The sequence below is a fragment of the Micromys minutus genome, assembly GCF_963924665.1.
Source record: "Micromys minutus genome assembly, chromosome: 25".
In the NCBI taxonomy this organism is placed as follows: Eukaryota; Metazoa; Chordata; class Mammalia; order Rodentia; family Muridae; genus Micromys; species Micromys minutus.
The window spans coordinates 1,609,016-1,627,754 of NC_137960.1; the positions used below are offsets into that span (position 1 = coordinate 1,609,016).

The 18,739-nt window shown below is 50.1% G+C and overlaps 2 protein-coding genes across 2 annotated transcripts; both read right to left on the reverse strand.

Moving 5' to 3' along the window:
• Window positions 1–554: 554 nt before the first annotated feature.
• FLOT1 (flotillin 1) lies at window positions 555–7,488 on the reverse strand. Its single transcript, XM_080938086.1, has 13 exons — window positions 7,335–7,488; window positions 6,978–7,034; window positions 6,652–6,727; window positions 6,471–6,561; window positions 6,131–6,274; window positions 5,890–6,009; window positions 5,296–5,391; window positions 4,947–5,099; window positions 3,395–3,576; window positions 3,256–3,301; window positions 2,521–2,658; window positions 2,232–2,396; window positions 555–824 (listed from the first exon to the last, which is right to left on the reverse strand). Exons 2-13 carry the CDS (start codon window positions 7,018–7,020, stop codon window positions 792–794), a joined length of 1,287 nt encoding a protein of 428 aa, XP_080794212.1. The 5' UTR covers window positions 7,021–7,034; window positions 7,335–7,488; the 3' UTR covers window positions 555–791.
• Window positions 7,489–7,927: 439 nt separating this feature from the next.
• IER3 (immediate early response 3) lies at window positions 7,928–9,164 on the reverse strand. The gene is made up of 2 exons (XM_080938097.1): window positions 8,946–9,164; window positions 7,928–8,838 (listed from the first exon to the last, which is right to left on the reverse strand). The coding sequence occupies exons 1-2, from the start codon at window positions 9,153–9,155 to the stop codon at window positions 8,566–8,568; spliced, it is 483 nt and encodes a 160-aa protein (XP_080794223.1). The 5' UTR covers window positions 9,156–9,164; the 3' UTR covers window positions 7,928–8,565.
• Between the last annotated feature and the right edge of the window lie 9,575 nt (window positions 9,165–18,739).

Below are 18,739 nucleotides of genomic sequence, written 5' to 3' on the forward strand. Positions count from 1 at the left end.
GTTTCAGGGCTGGTGACCACCAAGTGGTATCCCCAGCTCCCCAGGGGAAAGAGGTATGTCTGATTGGACATAACCTCTAATGCCCAGAATTTCTCAGGTGGGTTCAAAGCTGCCCACAATCCTGAAAACAGCCCCTCACATTGCACTGTCCCAGATCCTTCAGGGGTTAACAGAACATTCTAGTTTGAGACTTGCTCAGGCTGTCCTTAACTTCCCTGCTAATAGGCTAAAGATTCCTTACCTAGTGGCATTGGGTATAAGTAATTAATATGGATTTAGTATGTAGAGCACAGTGTTTCAAGGGTACACGTGGATGCTACGTTTTCCTATAAAGCAGTTTCAGATCTGACCATATTGTGAGCCCCAGGAAGGCTGTATTTGCACAGGCAACCTGGGGGAGGACTGCGTCAGGTTCTTGTTACCCAAGCAAGCCTGGAACTTCTGCTTTCCAGCAGGCTGCAAACTAGTATTTTAACTGCTGGTGTTAGTATTTTTAACAAGATCTTTAGGGCTATCCTGGTCTTGGTGAGGAAAAAAAGTATAGATAGCCAGGCTCAAACAGTCTAGTTTAATTTAGGAAGTTAAATAGTGGAACTGAAAATAACCAAAGCCTTGGTGCAGGGCACTGGCAATGGGCTGTGAGGAGAGCAAACCCTCCAAGGCAAGGCACAGACTATTTGGCAAGGAGAGATGTGCACCCCTGTCAGGGGCCATGCTCCAGGAAGCCGGGTGAGACGCATGCAATGAGACCACCTTGGCCACATGTCCAGGTACCATTGAGGACTGAGGGCTCACACTGTCCTTAAAGGCTTGTTGTGGTTCACCTAGAGAAAAGAAAAGACATGGGAATCCAGCATCTGCCTTCTGTAGCATCCACTTGGAAGGATGGTTCTGGAGTACACGGGAAGGGCTGAGGGGAGGTGGATTTCTGAATCCAAGGACAGTCTGGTCTATGGTGCAAGTTCTAGGTATCCATGTAGTCAGGGAGCTCAGAGGGACTAGAACTTCCCTTGCATACTCTAGCTCAGAGCGAACCCAGCTTGATGAAGTCTGCTTTATACACATGTGGTTTTATCTTTTAAGAAGGGGTCTCTAGGGATGGTGATAAAGCACTCGGGAGGCAGAGGTAGGCAGATCTCCGAGTTTGAGGCCAACCTGGTCTAGAGTGAGTTCTAGGGCAGCCAGAGCTACACAAAGAAAGCCTGTCTCAACCCATATAGACAGGAGCTCACTGTACCACCCCAGATGGCTTCCCAAGTGCTGAGATCCAAGCTTTCCACACCCAGCTGCATGTTTTGTTTTTTGGGTTTTTTGTTTGTTTGTTTGTTTGTTTTGTGTGTGGTTTACACATCACTGCCTTAAGTACAATCCAAACAATTTCCCTATACCCCAGCAAGGATGGTAGTCTTTACCTTTAAGCCATTTTTTTTTTTTTTTTTTTTTTTTTTTTTTTTTTTTGAGACACTGTTCTGGAACTTGTTCTTTGACAATGCTAGGATACCACCACAGTCAGCTCTTTAAGATAATTTTAAGGTCTGGAGAGTTGGCTCAGCCGTTAAGAGCACTGACTGCTCTTCCAAAGGTCCTGAGTTCAATTCCCAGCAACCACATGGTGGCTCACAACCATCTGTCATGGACTCCAGTGCCTCCTTCTGGTGACAAAAGACAGTGTCTGAAGATAAGAGACAGTACTCACATACATACATACATCCATAAATAAATATTTTTAAAAAAGATAATTTTAAGACAAGGAAATGGGCACAGATTGGCGACCCATCACAGGTGAACTTACTGGCAAGGGGGGCGTGATTTACATCATTCTGATCTTTGCCATAACCCACAGATGGCTAAACTCAAGGGAAGTAATGATATGCCAGGAATGAAATAGCCACCCACAGGTGGCAGCTAACTCTGCTCTCCTGTGGTGCCCGGGCACACTGGCGATTACAAACTGGCCTGACAGACAATACATCGTTTAGCATGTTGGAGGTAAGCCTTTTGTGTGTGCATGGGCACAGGCAAAGGAGAATTTGGCTGTCATTCCTCAAGCACTGTTTTCAGGGTCTCTCACTGACCTGGAACTAGCCAAGCCAAGAACCCGACGTGGGTGTTTAGGAACCAAGACCGCCACTGTCTGTGACTTCCTGGGCTCCCGGATGCCCATTCAGCACTCAGCCTACTGTACCGCATGACTCAGGTGCTAAGTAACACACACTCTGCATCCCCCTCACCTGGGAGATGCTGACGCCTGTGAGTCGCTCCACGCTCTCCGGCAGGCGGCTTAAGATGTCCAGTACTTCCCCAGTTACTTTGGCTGCCCCCATGGTTCCACTTCCGCTAGACACCAGCGTGATCTTATTGGCTGAGGTCAGGGGACCACTGATCTCTTCTGCCACCTGGGAGGCAGAGACAGCTATGACCACACCGCCCATCAGATCCACCCCACGACTGACCATGATTCCCCGCATCGGTCGTGCCTTCGAATCACCCCTCCTCTTAGAGTCCCACCCATCTCCAGACCTGGGGCAGTTTCTCCAGCAGCATGTCGAGCTGGGCTGCTTCCTGGTACATCTGGAAGGCTTCAGCTTTCTTGGCCATTTGCTCAGCCTCAGCACGAGCTCGAGTCTCTACGGCAAAGGCCTCGGCTTCCCCTCGCATCTGTAGAGGGCACAGGGCAGGCAACTCATTAAGGATACCAAATTCTGAGGCCAATGAGACTCAGGGGATAAAGGTGCTTGCCAATAAGGCCAACTTGAAATCAAGGGATCTGACCTCCACAGTGGCAAGATGAACCACCCTGCCCCACACATTGGAAGAGGAAGAGGAGGGGGAAAAGGAAGAGGAGAAGGAGAAGAACAGTAACAACACGGTTTAGTTGTGGGCTGGAGAGATAGCTCAGTGGTTAAGAGCACTGACAGCCCACATGGTGGCTCACGACCATCTGTAATGAGATCTGATGCCCTCTTTTGGTGTGTCTGAAGACAGCTACAGTGTACTATATATAATAAATAAGTCTTAAAAAAAAAAAAAAAAGGTTCAGTTCTGTCTTTAATCCCAATAACTGGGAGGAGGCAGAGGTAAGTGGATCTCTCTGAGTTTAAAGCCATCTTGTTTACATAGTGAATGAGTTCCAGGTCAGAATGACACAGTAATAGTCTAATCTCAAAAACTGAGAAAAGAAAAAGAAAAGAAACAAAGCAATAGAGACCAGCCCTTCCCTTCCTTGTGCCAATCAGGAGCCATGCCCCAACTCACGCGCACAGACTCAGCCTCGGCTTCTGCCTGCATGATCAGTTGGGCCCTAGGGACAGAAGGGAAGTGGTTCATTGCCAGGGCGCCTTTTCTGAATATGAGCATCAAGGGGCCAGGACAGGGCTCAGGAAAGGGGCGTTACTTCTCGGCTTCCGCCAGGCGCTCCAGCCGGTAGCGCTCAGCCTCCGCTGGCTTGCGCACGCGGGCCTCCAGCTCCTTCTCCCGCCGCGCGATCTCCTGCTCCTGCACCGCCACCTGCTGGGCGCGCTCGACCACCTGCACCTGTACCCGCTGCTCCTCGATCTGCTGCTTCGTCTTGGCCACCTAGGGAGCAAGGGGCACTTGAGGCAAGGCTGCGGAGAGAAAACCCACCACTTCCGGTGGGATACAACGTGGAAGAGACCCAGGAAGTCGTTTTCTGGTCAGCTCAGCTTACTGGGTAGCGGGATCAAGTACGGAATCAAGCCAGGGCCTGGGAACCTCGATCTTTCAGAGCAGCTAGACTAAGACCCTAGCGTCAGAATGGGTGAGGCTGGTACATGCCAAGTGGGTAACTCTCTATAGTATGAGGGTCCTGAGGGCACTGAGCCCTTTGTGGTCATATTCTACCGCTGCAGTCCTGTTCACGTGGGCATGGAGGTGCACAACTTTAATCCCAGCACAGAGCTGATGCATTAGTGTGGAACAGAAGCCAACTGCATTTTAATTCAGGCCTGAACAGAGGTAACCTAACAGCACACACTTTCTCCTTAAGGTACTTCACAGCCTCCAGTGCTAAGGGACTCCACAAAGCACTTTAGGACTATCTGAATCGTCTTCGTGCGAGTGAGTGTGTTTGTGTGTGTTGTAACCTCAGTCCCGAGAGTCATTTTAAACAGCAAAATCACTACCAAAAACCAAAAATGCTGCTGATGATACCAGGAGAAACCGCCTGCAGACTGAATGCACAGGACAGAGCTTCGTGTCCTGTTTGGGCTCATCTGGGGGCTGCATCAGCTAACTAGAATTCCTCAGCACCCTCTGTCCAGCACACAGCAAATGCTGCAGGCACCGACCTGTGCAGGCCAGAGGATAACTTACAATGACATTCCTCCTCAGACACCATTTGCCTTATATTTTGAGTTTCTCATTGGCCCGAAGCTCAATGGTTATGCTAACCTGGCTGCCCAGTGATTCCTCCAAGACTCACTTGTCTGCCTCCCCAGTGTGGGGACTACAAGTGTGCACCACTGAGCACTTTATCAGCTGAGCTATCTCTCCAGTCCCTGCTTGAGTCCCTGTCTGTCTGCCTGTCCTGGGTTCTCAGCCGAATGCTCCAGTCTACATGTATGAGCAGATACACATGTACAGGTATTTATGCTTTGAATCCCTGCTTTTATGTCCTTCATCATACCAAGGAAAAGGGTCAGAAATGGGGTACCCTGGGGACTTGAGAGATGGCTCAGTGGTTAAGAGCACTGACTGCTCTTCCAGAGGTCCTGAGTTCAATTCCCAGCAACCACCTGGTGGCTCACATCCATCTGTCATGGGATCTGATGCCCTCCTCTGGTATCTGAAGACAGCGACAGTGTACTCACATACATAAAAATAAATACATCTTAAGAAAAAAAAAAGGGGGGGGTACCAGAGTCAGAGCAAAGAGAGATGGAAGTGAGAAAGGGGAATCGGTGAGCAGCCCGCACACCTATGCTCACCTGCAGCTGATAGGCCAGGTCAGCCTGTGCTCGCCGGGTGTTGACCTCGATGTCGTAGGTGGCTTTCTTCAGTTCATAGTCCCTCTGTGCTTTGGCCATCTCTATTTCACTGAGGCACTGAGCAGATACCTTCTCCTGCTTGGCCTTAGCCTCCTAGTTAGTGAGGAAAGCGGAGGGTAAGGGCCTGCTCTCTGCCCGGCTCTCTATCGCCACCTCCTGCTTGCTCTCTGCCACACTACCCCCTGCTGACCCAGCTTGGCCAACCACACTCAGCTGGACCCTCCAAACCCGTGCCGTCCCCTGGGAGTCTAGCAAGCCAGTTGTGATCTGGAGGCCCCGTCTCCCTCACCCGTATCCCGGCATCTCTCTTGGCCTCTGCTTCCCCGATCCGAGCATCCTTTTGGACTTGCGCTGTCCGAGCCTTGCCCAGAGAGTGTAGGTAATCCTTCGGAAAAACAAAACCAGTCTCAGGAGGATGGGAGAGATGGGATCAGCAAGCAAGATGAATTAACTGTCTTGGCGTTTGGGTTTTGTGCACGGTTGTGCGTGGAGTAGGGTAGAGCCAGGGCCCCCAGCACACTAGGCTAGGTCAGTGTTCTACCATTAAATGTGCTGTTTCTATGAGATACGGTCTATTATACAGTTCTGTCTTGGTATTCCCCTTGGAGACCGGGCTGGCCTCCAACTCAGAGATCCACCTGCCTCTGCCTCCTGAGTGTTGGGATTAAAGGCCTGCACACAGCACCACACCACGCCGTTTGTTTAGAGACAGGATCTCACCCGGCAGCCAGGGCTAGCCTGGGATTCATTATGTAGCCCAGGCTGGAACAGAACTCATATGTAGCCCAGATGACCTACCTCGTGCTTTAGGTCCTCACCCTGACCCCACCCCAGTGCTGGGATTATAGGTTCCAGCCACTAAGTCTGCCTCAACTATTTTTACCTGGTCATCATGAATGTCCTTCAAAGTGTAGCTAACCACGCTGATCCCCATGTTGACCAGGTCGGAGGAGGCCACTTTGAAAACTTGCTCTGAGAATTTCTGTCTGTCCTTATAGATCTCCTGCAGAGAAAGGACGATGGGAAGAGGGAGTCAGACTTGTCATCTGTCGCAGGGGAGCTGGTCTGTCATGGTCCTTGGGTACTGACACCCCACCCAAGTCTTCTCCTGTCCCCAGTCCCACCTCCACAGTCATGTGGGCCATGATTGCCCTCTGGTGGCCCTCCAGTGTCTCCAGAGCAATGTGGGCAATCTCTGCCTCCGTCTTCCCCAGGAACATCTGGCAGGCGGCTGCTAGCATCTCCTTGTTCTGGCCCTGGATTTTCACCTGCAGCCGTATAGGGACACAAGGGGTATGAAGGTGAAGCAAGGAGAGGAGGAGGAAGAGAGCTAGGTGTCTCAGGGGCGGCTGCTGAAGGTGAGACCAGCGGAAAGACAGAGTTGAGAAGTCTACAGTCAGAGGTGCTTAATGGCCAGGAGGAAGGTGGGGGTGGGCTTTGGGAGGAAGGCTCTGAGAGCCTCACCTGGGCAATGCCCGTGACTGAGATGGGGACCCCATGGCGGGTATAAACCTTCTCACTCTTGACATTGAGGGTCAGTGTGTTCAGAGAGATCCTAGGGGGGAAAGGAGCAGACAGTAAGAGAAAGAGCAGAGAGAAAAATGGGCTTCCCTCCCAGGGTCCTGTTGCTATCTACCAGAGCTACCTCTGGATCTGTTGAATGCAGGGCAAGACAAACACTCGGCCTCCGGCCACCATGACTGGGGGGCTCCTGCAGAACCCTGTAAGGTGAAGGCATACTGTGACCATGGCAGAGCAAAGGACCATGTGGGGTGGGGGGAAGGTGGAACACCCCTAAAAAGAATCTGGATGCTGGGGGGGGCATTCTATGCCTTGGAAAACAGAGGTGGTTTGTGGCCATCTCGGGCAGAACGTTGGGGCTGGGAAGCTGGTTCGGACAGGAAAGGGCAGAAGAGGTCAGGTTTAAAGGGGGGCGGGGGGGGTGATATCACTGGCTGGGAGGAAACTTACCGGAGACCACCATAGCCTCATTTGGGCCACACGTGAAAAACATGGTTGAGGCTGCAACTGGAGGAGATAGAGAGGAAGCCTTTGCAGAGGGGAAGGGGCCCTGTGGCACCTCCTTTCCTTTCTAGCAGGAGCACGGACTGCCTCTGCCACCGCCCAGTCCCTTGAGCGCCCCTGTGACAGTCCTAAGATTCCCCCCAGGGATTTCTTCCTCCGTGCCAGCAGATCCTCAGTCCTCCTCACCGCGCCCACTAACCCCTCCATCACACAAAGCTCTCCCGCGCCCCGGGGTCTGCAGCAATCCCACAGCCTCCACTCTCTCTTCGGTCGCCCAAGGCTCCGCCTCCCATCCCCGCTCACCTTCCGGAACGCCGGTAAGCAACCCCACTGGGGTCTGGGTAAGCGCGGAGACCCGCAGAGCCCCAGAACGGGGTGGGGACTGCTCGTACACCCGGCCTAGTTGAAGCTGCGCTTGCGCCCCCCACTCGGCCGCACCCTGTTGCAGCAACAGACGAGACCCCGCCCCCTCCCAACCCCTCGGTCCGCCCCTTTCCCGGCAGGCCCCGCTCGGGTCCGCAGCACTCCAGTTCCCTGCAGCCCAGGGGGATGCCAGACATTTCCCCCCCTCAACAGCCCCCCCCCCAGCGGTGTCCTGGAAGCCCCGCCACCGCCGAGGCCACGCCCCTCACCCCGGTTCCTGAATACCCGCCGCCTGCCATGAGTAAGCAGGTTGCCACACCACTCTCTAACTGGGAAAACCGCAGACCCAGCAATCCATGACAGCATCCGGTGACCGGATATAGGTCTGTAACTCCAAGAAAGAGTTCAGGACCCAAGAAAGGGTGTAGACTAGGGACCCAGTCGCATCCTCCCTCCACTTTCCCCCTCCCCCCCACCGCGCTTGAAATGATACACTTTGAGAACTGCTGATAATAAAGACAGGCAATCGAGTTTATTCGTGTTCACAGAACATACTAGGCGACCCCAGACAGCCGCCCTCTGACGATCCATGGACCCAAGACTCCTGCAGCTGCCTCAGGAGCAACCAGGAAGACGTCAAAGGCCACAGACCGTATTCCCAAGGGTCTGCCAAAGAGTTACAACTGACTACAGAGCTGAAGTGCTGGAAACTGAGTGTTACCCTTTAATCTACGACCCCCTCAAAGACTTATCAATCCCCAAGTTACCCGGGTCCTACCACCCAGGCCCTCCCTCCCACAGAACTCTCTCACCGACCCTAAGAATCGTAATAAATATCTGTGTTACAGCAAGGGGGCATATCTCGCACCCCTGCATAAATTAGAATAAATATTACATACATCCCTCCTTCACCTAGGAGGATATATATATATATATATAAATACATAAATATTAATTAGACACTGAGAAGTCCTCTGTCCGTCCCCAGTGAGCCTAGCCAAGACCCACGGTGCCTCGGGCTCGCTCCCAAGCACCGGCATCTTGGCGGTAGTGTTCTGAGTTAGCGTTGCCTTATGTAAGTCCCATTTTGGGATACGATCTCGCGCACCAGGTATGCCTGGTGCCTCAGTTTTTCTTTTTTCTTTTTGTTTTCGGACTGTAACCCATCGCGTTAGAAGGCCGCCGGGTGTTGCTGGAGAAAAGCTTTGAGATCCAGAGCATAGTCCGAGGACTCGGAGGTCAGGTTCAAAGGCTCCAGGACAGGAGGCGCAGTAATGGGCGCAGAGAGGGGCTCAGGTGATACGGCGCTGGTAGCATCCTCCGGAGCCAGGGTCTGCGACACACCCTCTTCAGCCATCAAAATCTGGCAGAAGATGATGGCGAGCAAGAAGAAGAGGACCCTCTTGGCGATGTTGGGTTCCTCGGTGGGTAGCTGGCGCCGGACCTGAGCAGAGAAAAGAGGGAAACGTCAGACCAAGGTCCCCGCATGTAGTTGTTCCCAAAAGTACCGGGCTACGTGACCTCCTGCTGCCCACCTCGGGCGATACTCACCACTCGAGGGTAGAGCACCCGTCGGCTACGTTTTCGGTGCCCGCGAGAAGTGTTCAGACGCGCAGCGGACGCTACCGCCCGCTCCGGGAGAGGGTCGAAGGTAAAAATCTCGGGACCCGAGCCCCGCCGGAGTTCCGGGCCGGCGGAGGGAGCTGGAGCCGGGGCCCTCAGGCCAGTCATGGTGTGGAGATGGTTACGCGAGTGGCACATGGTTTGCGCGCTGTGCAGAGGGTGTAGAGGATGCAGATCCTCTGCAAGGCAGCGTTACTTATAGAGCCAAAGAAGAGGCCGGGCCCGGGGAACTCCGCCCTTCGCAGCTAGGGAGCAGTTGGCTGTACAGGGCTGGAAATTCCAAGGAGGAAGCAAAATGTAGGCGGAACCTTGGCTGCCTATTCTCTAGGTGCCCCGGCGCACGTTCCCCCCCCCCCCCGGGAGTAGTGAATGTGAGTGGGTGCAAACATTGGGAATAAGCACATGTTGGGACATGAGGTAGCCACAGAGGGGCTCCCAGACACTTAGCAGATGGTCCAGCAAGATCAAGGGACCACAGAAAACACATTCACATACTTGGAGGAAACAACCCCAGGAGGGAAGTCATTGCACAAACTTCCAAGAAGATTGAGAACACACTAGAAGCCACAGATCCAACTCTGCCTGCCTCCGTTCACGTGAAAAACCGTACACACATCACAGACATTTCAACAGAGCACACACACAAAACGAGGTGCGACGATTACCCCAGGGACACCCAGAGAAGCTGTTCAAAGCGATAGAGCGGAGACAGGAAGTCGGCAGCCCCTGCTTTTGCCCCTTATTAGGTGGGTCACATAATAAGATGTAAAATGAAGAACTTTCTAATATTATGAGACTTTGTGCCCTTCGTATATCGCACCATTCAGAACCCACAGGATCCCCGTATTGCTTGGGAGGGAGACTCCTCTTCCTGAACTCATATGGCAACATTAAAAAATATATTTTTTATTTATTTTATGTATATGAGTACACTGTCATTGTCTTCAGACACACCAGAAGAGGACATCAGATTCCATTACAGATGGTTGTGAGCCACCATGGGGTTGCTGGGAATTAAGCTCAGGACCTTTGTAAGAGCAGCCAGTGCTCTTAACCTCCGAGCCATCTCTCTAGGCCAGAAGTCAGCATTTTTGAGCACCTGTAGCAATCTGAGCAAGAAAGTGTTGTGGAAACCACCCAGCACAATAGGAAACTTCAGCCATCTTCCCTACGGCTTGCCAATCGGAGGCAGGAAGATACCTTGAGCCAGAGGAATTTAAGGCCAGTTTAGGGAACACAGAAAGATCCAGTTTCAACAAACAAACAAACAACCCCAAAGCATAACAAAGAAGGCTGGAAAGAGAACTGACAGGGTTATTAAGAGCACTTGCTGCATTTGCAAAGGACATGCAGTCAGTTCCCAGAACTCAAATGGCAGCTCGCGTCCAGTCCTGAGATTGGATGCCCTTTCTGATCTCTGTAGGCATCTGCATGCATGTAGCACACATACATATATACGAAAAAGACTCCTAGACATAAGATAAAATGAGATTATATCTTAAAACAAAACAAACAAAAGATCCAGGTGAGATGACAGCTCAGCCTGGTGACTTGAGTTTGACCCCTGGGATCCACAAGGTCAAAGAAGAGAAGTGATTCTTAGAACGTTGCCCCCTGACTTCCACGTGTGGTCTACACATGCCCACAACATGCACACACCGAAATAAGCAATCGAATTATATCCGAATATGTGAGCACCGCTGAGAGCCCTGAGCTCAGTTCCCCAGGAGGAAAGGAAGCCGGATAAAACTGTCACTTTGGTCTGGAAGATTTTATCCCTGACTTAGGAGGGTTCCATGACCAGACTCTTCTGATGGTCCTAAGAAGACTATCAAATGTGACCCTGAGGGGCTAGTGTTCACATCTGACTCATAGTCAGGGAGGCTTCAGTCCAGAGTTACATTTGAGATGACCCATTAGATAGGATATGACACATTCAGATGTGAAGGGTGACTGTAAAAAAGAAAAGAAAAGAAAATCAGCAGAGGCCCAAAGCTGGAAAAGTACAGGATTCGTTTGGGGGAATCTCAAGGAAAGCTGCCTTACAGTTGAGTTTCCTGTGTAAGACTCATGGGAAGTGCTAATGGAGGGAGAGAAGCTGGGCAGAGAGCAGACAGCAGAGAACATGGGTTTGATCCCAGATCGTAGAGCACAGGCCAGGGGTAAGAGCAGTCTGGGATGAGGATGGCTAGAAAACAGGAGGGGCCACAAGCTACCAAAGGGGCCTCAGGCAGAGAGTAACAGCATCCTGACTGACAGGAGACTGGAGGAGACATTTCTAACATGAGATCACCTGATTTAGGTAATACATGTGGCGTCATTGGAGAAAGGACACGAAGGGGCTCCAGGGCTCTGGGGTGTACCTAGCTTGGAACTTTATATCACTGTGAACCTGGTGAGTATACACAATTTCTTCCAGCACTCAGTAAGAAGCTGAGGTTCTCACACCTTGTCCTTGACAGAACCCAACAGGGGGCTTTGCAGGCAGTTCTTGCTCAATGATTGTTAAAGGTGTATGTGTGTGTGTGTGTGAGTGTGTGTGTGTGTGTGTGTGTACATGTATATATGTACATCCCATACATGCAAGGGCCAAAGGAGCCAGAAGAGGGTGCTGGAATCCCTGGAACAGGAGTTATAGGTGATTATAAAGCTGCCTGATTTGGGTGCTAAGAACCAAACTAGGGCCTTTGGACGAGCAGCAAGTTCTCCTGCCGCTGAGCCTTCTCTCTGGGCCATCGTCTTATTGAGTGAAGATGAAACTGCAGAACTATTCTATATGCAGAGCTATGCTCATACAGGGTTCTCAGACCAGCTGGGCCCTCCGAGCTTCTGAATGTGAATAAATTCCTCTAGGTTTCTTACATAAACAATGCCCTAAGAAAAGCTGGGGAGCTGGAGAGGTGGCTCAGAGGTTAAGATCATCTTTGCTCCTGCAGAGGACCTGGCTTGGAAGCCCAGTGTCCTCAGGGTGGCTCACAATCATCTATAACTCCAGTTCCAGGGGCTCTAATGGCTTCTTCCAATTGTCCCTGGAGTCAGATACACACGTGGCTGCACAGACATGCATGGAGGGCTCGCAAATAAAATAAAATGACTGAATTTAATTAAAAAAATGAGACTTTTTTTTCTTTTAAACTAGGAACTGAAAATGGGGCCTTTTGTATGGTAAGCTAATGTTCTACCACAGAACTATATTCAGCCCTAGAGTTTTATTTGTATTTACTTATCTATATTTGGTTTTTCAAGACAGGGTTTCTTTGTGTAGCCCCAGCGGTTCTGAAATTCACTCTGTAGACCAGGCTGGCCTTGAACTCACAGAGATCCACCTGCCTCTGCCTCTTGAGTCCCTTCGTTTTCACCTGGAAATTTAAAAAATTATTACCACATTTTTTGAGAGGGTGTGTGGCTCAAAGGGAGTTACTTCTCTCTTACCATGTGGGCTCTGGAATTGAACTCAGGTCATCAGGCTTGGCAGCAAGACCCTTTTCTGATTGCACCATCTTGTCAGTCCTGGAAGAGCTCTCAGACACCAAAGAGGAAATACAGAAGGGCATTCTTTCAACCCAAGATACTTAGGAAAACAAATAAGCCTCACACTTGGGCTGGACAGATACAGATGCTTCACTGCTGTGTACATGATTGCTTCCTGGGTTTATGAGCCCCATCTAAACACAGGAGACAATTTTCACATTTCATACACCTCTTCCTGTAGGCATAAACAAACAACCGTTTTCTCATATCCGCCTTGCGTTCTTGCCAGCGTCTTCACATCTGCACCTGAACTGAGACTACCACACACCTACTCAGGCTTTCCTTCCAAGGAGCTCACACACTACACAGGGACCAACGAGAGAAAGAGCGCAGCTCCTCCGCACAGCCGCCCCCCCCCCCAACAGCCCCTCCGCACAGCCGCTCAGTGTGTACACAGTCCCTCCACGCGCAGGTGGGCGGGATGGGAGGGGTGTGCTTCAGATGAAAGAAAACTGGTGGGAGAGGGCAGGAGGTCCCTAAGGTTAGGAATGCATAACTTGTTTGTGATGGAAAATTTCCCCGGGGCTTGGGTCAGAGAGGGAAAAATAAGAGGCTTTAGGTTCAGGTTTCAGCACTAACTCCTACATCTGGAATCCTGACTTCCAGCTGGGCCCAGTTAGCCTCACTGTCCTTTCTTGTGGCCATAGCAGAATGGGACCCAGCGATGACCCAGTGGATTGGTGACCCAGAGGATCCAGCTTGTTGCCGTTCTCTCTCACCGTCTCTGGGGACTCCAGGCTCAGCGACCCAGGAAGTTAGGGAAAGACTGAATCAGTAAACCAGGGAGGGGGTGTGGGAGTGGGGGCTGGGCGATGAGTTAAGGTCGGGAAGTACCAGGGGCTGAGCCCACCAGCTGTGTCCGTGCCTAGGTTCTCATTCTGGAGTAACAGGCCCTTGGCTGCTCTAACACCCCCGCCACACACACACACACACACACACACACACACAGAGCCCCAGCTCTCCTTCCCTTCCTTTTCCAGAGCAACGTGTTCCTTCCTTTGCCCTGGCATCTCCGCACCCACCCTCACCTCTTCCCCGACGACCTCTTGTTTGTTTACTCTGTAGTACTTGGAAAAACCATCATTTTATCTATTTGTTTAGCCTTTTAATAATTTTTTTGGTGCTGGAGATTGAATCCAGAACCTCTTAATACTTACTTTCTGTTTCTTCTCTGAGCCACATCCCCAGGCAGCTCGTGTAACAAAACCCTCAGCTAGGCTTCAGAAGTGCGCAGACCCCCTAGGCTCTTTACCCTGGTATTTCTAAAGACCCCTATGGTATCCTCAGTAGGTGGCCTGGGGCCTAGTTGGGTTTAAACAAAATTAGTTTAAAACTAAACTAAACTAAACTTGTTTTGTGTGTATGGTTGTTTTTCCTGTATGTTTGTCTGTGCACCTCAGAGACTCATAGGATCCCTGGGATGGGAATAACAGAACCTCGTGAACTGCAATGGATCTAATGAGAATTCTCTAGAAGAGTTATCTATGGAGCCATTGCTTGAGCCCCTTAATACATGGTTTTTAAACTATGTCTTCTGAGGAGTTGAGCTTCACCCCAGTTCATTCAGCTTTCTCCCTTTAGAACCTTGCCTTTGCCACCTCAGAGCAGAAGTTGGAAAAATCAGTGGCTCAGGCTCTCTGCCTGCCCGCAACCCCCTGTCCCCCGCTCCCCTCAAGCTCTGGAACATAGAACAGGGGAACAGCTGATGTTTGAAAGTGTGTGACTCTGAGAAACGGAGGCAGGACGGAGGGATGCAGCCAAAGGTTTGGGGGTTGAGAATGAAGGGCTCCTCATTTGCAGGGCACCTAACCATGTTGCTGACTGAGACACATTTCAGTTAGAAACCAAGGGAGAGATGGCTCAGCAGTTAAGGGCACTGACTGTTCTTCCAGAGGTCCTGAGTTCAGTTTCCAGCAACCACATGGTGGTTTATAACCATCTGTAATGGGATCCGATGCTCTCTTCTGGTGTGTCTGAAGACAGTGACAGTGTACTCACATACATAAAATAAATGAATCTTAAAAATTTAATTATTAACCATGCAATGGTAACCTGTTTCCTCAATTGACAAGTGGGTAGAGTGGCCTCTCAAGTTATGCGGAGATTAAATACAGGAGTGTCGTCATGCGCAGGACTCATCCCATGCTCCCTCTCAGATCTGCAATCTAGGTCATAAAAATATACATATATTTAAAAAAAAGAAAAAAGCCATGAAAGGAGAAACAGAGGCTCATTGAGAGACTAAGAGCTGGTGGGAAGACAGCAGGGAGGAGGGTGAGTCTGAGCAACGTGTACTATATATAGCAGCGTGATAAAAATGTTATACAGTGAGTGTACACTAATTTAAGAATAACCAAGGGGCTGGCTCAGTGGGAAGTGCACTGGCTGCTCTTCCAGAGGAGTCTTGTACCACACCCAGCAAGCAGCTCACAATAGCTCCAGCTCCAGGGAGCCAGTGGTCATTTCTGGCCTTCCAGGACACCTGCACACACGTGCACATACACTCCCCCATATACACATCCCTGTCCCCATGATGCAGACACATATAAGTAAACAAATAAATACTCAAGACAGCTTTCTGGCCTGTAGTCTATGCTACTTGGGTAGGAGCCATAATTGAGTCTGGGGACAGGAGTTTCTTTGGAGTAAAGATGGCCCCAGCAGGAAAGCAGCCTCCTAACAGTAAGATTACTGGGGCTGCAATCTGCAAGTCTCTTTTCCATTTCCTTTCCAGGCTCTCTGAGGCAGCTTTTGTGGTTCTTTGTTTATCACGGAGAAAGGAGAGATTTCAGGGTTTCTACTTCCTCTTTGGCTAGTGCAAGTGATTTTACACACCCACCCTTGCTCTCGGCTGGCACAAGGTTTAGCTGGAACAATTCTGGCCAGAGGCCTCCATTGATAGGAACACACTGTGGTGTGTCTTAGGCAGTTAATAAATGACCCCTGAAGCTGATTGTTTAGCTTTGATCAGATCCTGGCAGTTTTCCTATGACGCAAAAGCAGGGCAAATGTGCCTGGAGCTCCGGGGCAAGTTGCAGAAGTAACAGGTCCACCTGCCCTGTAATGCAGCTCCGTCCGGCTTGGCCCAGCTTTGTCCAGCTGCACCAACACAGGCTTCCTATATCAGCTTTCAGGAAGCAAGTAACAGGGCTTCTCTTTGGCTTTGGTTTCCTTCTTGCCAGATTTAATTCTATGAAGGACTAACTTGTCTATCTTGTTGGCTGCTGCTTCCAATTTTTCAAGGTCTAGAACTTTTTTTTTTCCTAAAATGCTCTTAAAACATTAGAAGCCTTAGTGCTATGTCCAAGACCCACAGGGCAGGAGGAGAGGGCTGACTCCCACAAGCTGTCTTCCTATTTCTCTTCACACACTAACACACTGTGGGATGATTGCCTACACACACACACACACACACACACACACACACACACACACACACACACACGAGAGAGAGAGAGAGAGAGAGAGAGAGAGAGAGAGAGAGAGAGAGAGAGAGTCTCCGGGACTCAAGTAGCTCAAGTTGGCCTTGAACTCTCTAAGTAGCTGAGAAGAACCCTGAACTGCCTCTACCTTTTGAATACTAGCAATTTACTATGGGGTGTTGGACCTTGAACACAAGGCCACCGTGTGCTAGGCAAGCACTCTACCAACTGAGTTACAATGCCCTCCTATACCTTTCTGACCCAAGGTCTTGCTTTGTAGCTTGGGTTAACTTTCAGTTCTTCTTGATCTTAGTCAAGAGACAAAAAGCCATCCCCCCCCCCCCCCATCTGCCTCCTGGCCCTGTCTTTGCACATGAGCCACACTGCAACTCTAGAACAGGACTTCTTGGTTAACAGAGGCTGACTGGAAAGGCTGGAGACATAGCACAGGGTTGTTTTTTTGTTTTTTTTTTTTTTGTTTTTTTTTTTGTTTTTTATTTCAATGTAGACTTAATCATATGGGAGTCGGTCTGCAGCTCCCTTTATTACCTCAGGGTTAGTAACTGGAGGGTCTGACTGAACCGAGGGCTTCCTGGATGTTAGACAAGCCCTCTACCAACTGAACAGCCACCCACCCCATCCTTTTTACACAAGATCAAAAAACAACCGCAGAGGGAAAGTTACCAAGGCTAAAAGGTGCCTCTTTGTCATGCCTTTCATGGTACCTTGTATTTACTGATGACCAATCTATACAGTCGAAGACCTTAGATTACAGGCCCTCTGTTGGACTTCTACCTCTGAAGCCCCATGATTCAGCAGCCTTTTTTTATAGGTCCCTGAAAGTCTGATGTGCCTCCCTCACCACAAGAGCAGCAGTGCCACAGGGCCTTTTCTTTAAAAGTTGGGAGGGAATGTCCCCTCCCAGAGAGTGCTCAGTTGAGGGCTGGCTGGATGCCATTGGGGATCGCGTGTTAGGAGGGCTTGATCTGCTGCCAAGGGTGAGCCCTGCCGTGGTATTCTGGGAAGAGTAGATGCTATGTGACTCAGAACCAAGTTAGGGAAAAAACAACCTCACTCAATCCCTGGCACCCTGCCGCCCCAGTATGGCTTTGACATGACCTCATGAAAGAGGAAGCTGGGCCGGCCAGACTAGAGCTTTGCCTTCCCTTCAGCTTTTGTCTCCACTGTCTCATAGATTCCCTAGAGTGTCTGGGCCTTAAGCTGCCGTCATGCTGGCTCTTGAGGAGTTCTGGCCTACTGAAGACTTTTCCCCCACGTCAGACAATCAAGGGGTTAGGAATCCCACCCGGCACGGAAGGGAATGTAGGATGACACAAGTCTCTTCTCTTGGTCACTACTGAGCTCCTTCCCTCCCAATGGAATGGCTCCCGTTTGGAATTGCTCCTGTCTGCTGAGTATCTACAATAGATCAAGTGCTATTGCCCCCTGGAATATAGGAGTGGTTGTATAGCTACATTCCCCAGTTCAGAAAACAGGGACTCCCACATTCCTGGGCAGCTGAGCCACCTTTGGAGTTGCTGAATCTTAGCTGGGACCAACTTATCTAATGGTATTGGTATTCAGAACTATTGACTTTCAGAAAATGGGTCACAAAGAACCTTCCAAAAGCCAAGTGTCCCTGGTGCTAAAGTCTGGCACTTGGCACTTTCACGGCCTGGGTGCAGTTCTTGAACTGATGAGGATGAAGATGTGGCTCAGTAGCTAGAGGGCTTGCTGAGCACGCTTGAGGCCCAAGGTCTGATCCCTCACAGAGTAAAACAGATACTGTGGTGCAAGAATAAGGAGTGTTGAGGTCCAGTCTTTTGCTTATATTATAATGTCAAGCACTGGTCCCCAAGGGACAAGAGGATCCCCAAGTAGACCCAAGTGATGTGGTTACCTTGTCCCCCAAGTTACTCCTAATAGATGAATAAAGATGCCTACAGCCAATAACTGGGTAGAGTTGATGTAGGCAGGGCTTGGGGTTCCTAGCCTGACCAAGCCAGCTTAGTTAGTCAACAAGGTCTTGAGGGAGGGAGTCAAGATTAAAGACAGAAAAGACAATTAGACAACTCTATAACATGACTCCAACCAGTGCTGAGGCTGAAGCCGGGTTTTGTTTTTTTTTTTTTTTTCAGGTCTGCTTTTATGTTACTCTAGGAACATACAGGTCTGTCCTAGGGCATAAACAGAGTAGTCAAGGAACAAACAAGGCATAAAGGTCCCATTTTTTAAATATAATTATTATATATGAGTACACTGTAGCTGTCTTCAGACACACAGAAGAGGGCATTAGATCTCATTACAAATGGTTGTGAGCCACCATGTGGTTGCTGGAATTTGAACTCAGGACGTCTGGAAGAGCAGTCAGTCAGTGCTCTTAACCACTGAGCCATCTCTCCAGCCCTGTATTCAGGGTCTTAACGAGATCCATTGAGATACAAAGAACACATTCCTCAGCTGTATTCATCCTGAGCCTACTTCCTTGTCCTAACCCAACGTCAAATCCTTGCCAAAGTCCTAGAAGGCGTCACCAAGAGCTTTCTACACGCGGTTTGGGGTCTGAGGAGACCAGAGAGAGGAGAAATGTCATGGGCTAAGAATCTTACAGTCATGGCCATGAGGCTGGCCTATTGAAGTGGCCCAGCTGGATCATAGTGAGTTATAACTTAGGGTTATCAATAGGAAAGTAGATTCTAATAGCATACAGGACAGATATCGGTCTAACATTAGTGCTGGTTAAGGCTTATTATAAATCTAAAGGTCATG